The sequence below is a fragment of the Zonotrichia leucophrys genome, chromosome 1 (assembly GCF_028769735.1).
Source record: "Zonotrichia leucophrys gambelii isolate GWCS_2022_RI chromosome 1, RI_Zleu_2.0, whole genome shotgun sequence".
NCBI lineage: Eukaryota > Metazoa > Chordata > Aves > Passeriformes > Passerellidae > Zonotrichia > Zonotrichia leucophrys.
The window spans coordinates 629746-636313 of record NC_088169.1 but is presented as its reverse complement, the minus strand read 5'-3'; the positions used below and the strand labels follow the sequence as shown (position 1 = coordinate 636313).

At 53.0% G+C, this 6568-nt stretch overlaps 1 protein-coding gene across 1 annotated transcript; it reads left to right on the top strand.

Annotated features, from left to right (window-relative positions):
- The first annotated feature begins 3049 nt into the window (after positions 1-3049).
- On the top strand, positions 3050-6302 carry ATP5PO (ATP synthase peripheral stalk subunit OSCP). Its single transcript, XM_064720526.1, has 7 exons — positions 3050-3150; positions 3305-3355; positions 3606-3716; positions 4219-4348; positions 4462-4574; positions 5723-5809; positions 6121-6302. The coding sequence occupies exons 1-7, from the start codon at positions 3121-3123 to the stop codon at positions 6232-6234; spliced, it is 636 nt and encodes a 211-aa protein (XP_064576596.1). The 5' UTR covers positions 3050-3120; the 3' UTR covers positions 6235-6302.
- Positions 6303-6568: the final 266 nt, after the last annotated feature.

Sequence of the window (6568 nt, the reverse complement as noted above, 5' to 3'; positions counted from 1 at the left end):
AGGAGCTGCTCAGGAGGTGGTTTCCAGCTCCAGCTCCACCTCCAGCCTGGCTCCTCTGGGACTCTCAGGTGCCCAATCCAGGTGCAATCACTGAACAGCAGGTGGGGAACAGCAGAGCTCAGGTTTCAGGTGAGGCAGGCAGGGAAGCTCTTGGTGTTTCCAGCGCTGCTCCAAACTGGGCTCAGCAGTTTAACCATCACAGGGCATTTTGGGTTCCTTCCCAGGGTGAGCCCAGCAGGCTTTGTGGCCCTGTGAGGAGCTCGGGTGGGCTGTTCAAAACCTCCTTTCTCCCCCTCTCTGTGCCATCAGCCGCGGGTGGAGCTGGACAAGCCTTGCTGCAGATTTCAGGGCACCTCCTGCAGCAGAGCCCTGAGGGAAGCACCGCCCCAGCACCAGCGTGGCCTCAGAACTGTCCCCTTCTTTCTGGAGGGTTCTGGGTGAAAGGAAGATAACTCACACTTTGCGTGGTTTCAGTGGTGCTCTGACTCAGCAGGAGACAGAAAAAGATGTTTTTTCTATCGCCACATGACTAAAAGGAGCACTTTAAGGTCACAACCCCTCAAGCACTAAAGGGGAGCCCACAAGGGAATGTTCTTCCAGGTGTTTCTCCCACCTTGCAGATGTTCAAGTGCTCATTAAGTGATCAGACTGAAACCAGGGACACAGGGAAATGGCAAAGGGACAATATTTATTTAGAATATAATATTTAATTGTTTGCAGGAGGAAAAAACCCTCCTAAACCCTCCCATCTAGGGAAATGGAGGAGTCCATTATTGTGACAGATATCCAAATACAAGGACTGGTTTTATCCAGGCTTAAGTTTTCCTTCCAGTGGAAGGCATCAAGGTACAAACTCTTTATGATCTGGGGGATGTTATTTGTCCAAAATTAACCTGTGAAAGGTGCTCTGATTTTAATTCTTGAAAGCATTATCAGGCTTTGACCCAATCCCCAGATCAATAAAGTGCCCTCAGCACTCAGTGACTTCCCTGGCCTCAAAAAAACCAGATTTTCTGTCTATTAAAATGCTGCAAGATCACAGAGTGTTCTGGAATAGCAATAAAATAATTTGGGATATGAAACCATGCTTGAAATAAGTCCATTTGAAAATTCAGTGCAGGCATATTATTAAAAAAATAAAATTATTAAAGAAAAACAAGTATTTTTCTACATTTTAGATATGCTTTTCTCAGTATTGAAAGCACAGTGAAAGCACAGCTCAAACCTGTCCTTGTGCCTTGGAGTGTCACCCCGGGATGCAGCCAGGGACAGAGGAGGGAATTAAACCCTGACAGCCAAAATAATTCGGGTTGGAGCCGCTGCCTGATTCCGGCGGGGATGCTGAGCCGCGTTTTCTAAAGAGCCTCGCTGGAACTGACCTGGAACGATCCCAGCGCTCGGGATGTGCAGCGAGAGCGGCACCTAGTGCTGGGATCCTGCAGAGCGCCCGCAGCCAGGCAGCCGCACATCCATTATCCGTGAATCCGTGCATCCATCCATCATCCATCCATCATCCATCCATCATCCATCCATCCATCATCCATCCATCATCATCCATCCATCCATCCATCCATCCATCATCCATCCATCCATCCATCATCCATCCATCCATCCATCCATCCATCCATCCATCCATCCATCCATCATCCATCCATCATCCATCCATCATCATCCATCCATCCATCATCCATCCATCCATCATCCATCCATCCATCCATCATCCATCCATCATCCATCCATCCATCCATCATCCATCCATCCATCCATCCATCCATCATCCATCCATCATCCATCCATCCATCATCCATCCATCCATCATCCATCCATCCATCCATCCATCCATCCATCCATCCATCCATCCATCCATCCATCCATCATCCATCCATCCATCCATCCATCCATCCATCCATCCATCCATCCATCCATCCATCCATCCATCCATCCATCCATCCATCATCCATCCATCCATCCATCACATCTCATCCATCCCTCATCATCATCCATCATCCATCCATCATCCATCCATCCATCATCCATCCATCATCCATCATCCATCATCCATCCATCCATCCATCCATCCATCCATCCATCCATCCATCATCCATCCATCCATCATCCATCCATCCATCCATCATCCATCCATCCATCCATCCATCCATCCATCATCATCCATCCATCATGGAGATCCATGGAGGAGATTAAATCTACCTGCAGCCCCTGGAGGAGCCCACACCAGAGCAGGGGATGCACAAAAGGTGTGATCCCATGGGAATTCCACCCTGGAGCAGCTCCTAGCAGGGATCTGAGGCCCTGTGGAGAGAGGAGCACCCCTGGAGCAGGTTTGGTGGGAGGATTTGGGATCCCATGGGAAAAGGGACCCACACTGGGGCAGGTCCTGCAGGAATGACCCCATGGATAAAGGACCCACATGGGACAGGAATGACCCCACGGATAAAGGACCCACACAGGTACAGACTGATCCTGAAGAACTGATCCTGTGGGAAGTACTCGGGCTGGAGAAGTCCATGGAGGACACCAGGGCTCAGGGACACCAGGGGGATAGGGACACTGACAGTGACACTGAGGGCACAAGGACACTGGGGGCAAAGGGACACCATGGGCACAGGGACATTGACAGTGACATTGTGGGCACAGGGATGCTGTGGGCACAGGGACACCAGGTACACAGGCACACCACAAGGACACTTGTGGCACAGGGACACCAGAGGGACACAGGGACACCACAGGAACCCCACAGGGACACTGAGGACACAGGGACACCACAGGGACACCACAGGGACACTGGGGGCACAAGGACAGTGGTGCCACAGGGACATCACAGGGATATAGGGACCCCACAGGGACAGTGGTGGCACAGGGACACCACAGGAACACCGGTGGCACAGGGACGGTGGTGGCACAGGGACACCGCAGGGACCCCGGCTGGGGGCGGGGGCTGCGCTGCCCCAATTGCCCAGCAGGGGGCGCACGGCCCGATGGCGCCGACCTGCGGAACTACAGCTCCCAGCGTGCCCCGCGGTAGGAGCGGCCCTAACGGCGCTGGGGTGGGCGAGGCCGCGCCTGCGCAGTGCCCGGTGACCCTGGGGGCAGCCGGGAAAGATGGCGGCGGCAGCGGGGCTCGTCTTGAAGGTGAAACTGGGGGGCGGCGGGGCCTGGGTGGCTCTGGGGGGGAACAGTGGCGTCTGCCGCCCTCCAGCCCTGCGCGGGGCCTCGGACCTTCCCCTCCCTCCCGATCCTCGAGGGCCGCGCCGACCCCGGCATTCTCCCCCTTATTCCCCCCCAGGTGCGGCAGCTGAGCACGACGGCGGCGAGACCGGCGACCAAGCTGGTCAAGGTGAGGGGGCAGGGGTGTCCTGCAGGGGCTCGGAGGGATCTCCAAGCTGGTCGATGTGAGGAGTGGAGGTCATGAGAAGATCCAGGGGATCCCCGGGGTGGTCAGGGGGGTGTCCAGGTGGGTTGTGAGGGGCTCAGGGCGGGTGGCCGAGATGGTCACGGTGAGGGGAGGGTGCAGGGGGCTCCCTGCTGGCCGGGGCAGGGGTCTCTGCCCGGGTCCCCCCGCTCAGCGCCCGCCCGTGTTCCTGCAGCCGCCCATCCAGGTGTACGGGCTGGAGGGACGCTATGCCACCGCCCTCTACTCGGCTGCCAGCAAGCAGAAGAAGCTGGAGCAGGTGGAGAAGGAGCTGACCCGGGTGTGGGTAAGGTGTTCCCAGCCAGGGCTCCCAGGGGTGGGAGTGGGGAGGGTTCCCTGCTGCTCCCCAGTAGGGAGGGGGCTGAGCTCCCATGACCTGTGAGACTCCCATCCTGCTGGCACCTGCACTGGCTGCTTATGGCCCTGGTGTTTAAATGGGATATTGGGAAGGAATTGTTCCCTGGGAGGGTGGGCAGACCCTGGCACAGGGTGCCCAGAGAAGCTGTGGCTGCTCCTCCCCTGGAAGTGTCCAAGAACAGGTTGGAAGGGGCTTGGAGCAATCTGGGATAGTGGAAGGTGTCCGTGTCCATTCAATCTTTAAGGTCCCTTCCAACCCAAACCAATCCGTGATTCTCTAGCTGGAGCTGCCATTTCATTTCCCATCAGCTCCAGAGCCCCTTTGTTCTCATTCCAGGAGTGCCCCTGTTGCCTGCCTGGGCTGCTCCAGGTGGGCCTTGTGACACCAGGAAAACCCCTGGCATTTGTCACATCTCTGTGTATCCCCTCAGAGCCTCCTGAAGGACCCCAAGCTGTCCAGTGTGGTGATGAACCCTCACACCAAGAGCTCCGTGAAACAAAAAGCCGTGAACGAAGCCCTGGCAAGAGAGAAGATGACCCCAATCACCGTCAACCTGATGAGTGAGTGACCTCTGGGCTTCAGGAGAGCATCCCAGCAGTGCCATCTGCTGGAATGGATGCTGGGATGTGCCTCTGGAGGAGCTTGAAGGCCTCGGTGTGTGGCTGTTTTGCAGATCTGCTGGCTGAGAACGGCCGCCTGCGTTACACCCCGGGCATCGTCTCTGCCTTCGGGAAGATCATGAGCGCCGTCCGAGGGGAGGTGGTGTGCACGGTCACCACGGCCCAGGTGGGCTGGGAGCAAACACAGGCAGTGGGAGCAAACACAGGGAAGGGGCAGTGTGGGGGTCCCAGGTGTGGGTTTCTCTGTTTGTGGATTGAAGGCACTTGGGACAGTAATTCACATTCAGACTCAGGTGTTTATTATTTGTTATCAGTCAAACAGTCTCACTGCTGTGAGTTCTGCAGCTTTTCATTAGAAGGCACAAAATGGCCAACAATCTCTTGTTCCAAGGTCTTTTAAGACTGAACTATCCAATGAAGAACTGACACCTGGATTATTTTCCCTTTTAACCCAATAACTGATCCCACAGAGCTGCAATGGGGACTTTTGTGCCCAATTACAAAATGCCACCCAAACCCATGGAGAAGGAGGAAGAAGACCTGAAGAACAAACCCAGGACAGCACCCTGTGCCCTCCATCTTGCTGCCATCCACAACAGACTAAAAACCCCAAAACCTCAATTTCTCACCAAGTGATGCACCTGCACTGCTCTCCATAATCTATTTCACACTTTTGTGGATTCCAGTCTGTTCTGGAGTTTAGGAAACTTTCTCCATGGATGAGGGTCAGAGTCAGTGCTGCCCTGGGGGTCAGGGCACCCCAGAGCAGACACAGAAATATTCCTGGTGCCCTGGGTTTCCACAGGGAGAAAGGAGGGAATGAGAGGAAAGACAAACCTCTCCCAGTTAAGGCTGCATCTGTGATTGAAGTACGTGCTGTGAGAGCAGTGAGGACATGTCTCACCTCTGCCAAGCTGAACAAATTGCTGCAAAGAGAGGGCTGGTACCCAGCAGTTCCTGGTCCAAAATGGAAGCTCTTCATCCCATTGCAGCTCAACAGCTCACAGGTTTCCTTCCTGTGTGTGAATCCAGGGGCTGACAGAAGTCAGGCTGGGTTGCATGTAGAGCTGCCCCTGTTCATTTTTCCAACAGGAAAATGTTTCATGAAATCAGGAGGGCACAAAGTGGTTGTTGTTCCCGTGCTGCCCTTGGGTTATCCCTGTTCCACAATGCTGCATTCCTGGTGGAAGTGTGTCATGAAGAAGAAAATTTATATAATTTGAGTATATATTGTTATTATATAATTTATTGTCATTATATCATTTGAGTATTTTTAAGTCCTTCATTTTCCTGCTCTTCTGTTCTTTTTTTCAGCCCTTGGATGAGGCTAACCTCAGTGAACTGAAAAGTGCTCTGAATGGGTTCTTGGCCAAAGGAGAGGTGTTGAAACTGGAGACTAAGGTCTGGATTCTTGACTTACAAATAAGTGTCACTAAGTTCACACTAAGGGCTTTTGTGTCTCTGATTTTTATGAAAACAAAAAGTTTTGTTGAGTCCAGTTGCTTTGTTAGTTAGTTCTGTGCTTCTTACAGACATGATGATGTTTTAATTTCTAAAATGTTCACTTTGGAATGCAATGACAGCAAAATCATCTCAAAAAAGGTTCTTTGAAAAGCTTTTTTATTTTTTTTCTTTCTTTACTACTGTAGAACTTGTGTCCTATGTTAACAAACTACTGCTAATCAACTTTCTATTTAATGTTCCTTCCTCAGACTGACCCAGCAATCCTTGGTGGCATGATTGTCAATATTGGGGAGAAGTACGTGGACATGTCAACAAGGTCCAAGATCCAGAAACTCACCAAAATAATGAGAGAGACTGTCTAGAGAGCTGTCCTGGTGGTTCCCAGGGAAACCTGTCACATGGAAACAATAAAATTCTTCCTTCTCGTGGAGATGGTGCCCAGTGTTGTGACTGGGGAAGCACAGCCCTGAGGGAGGAAGATGCTGAAGCTGCCCTGAGTTTCTGTAGCTGTGGCTGAACATTCGTGGCAGGGCTTGAAATAGTGGCTGACGCTAGGGAAGGTTGTTGGGAAGGACATGGAAAGAGCACTGGGAGAGCTGATGAATGGGGGCAGTGCTGTGGAGGGGCTGCCCAGACAGAGGGAAGGGATGACAGGTGGGACCCAGAGCCCCTGAGGGCGGCAGCAATGGCGGCGCC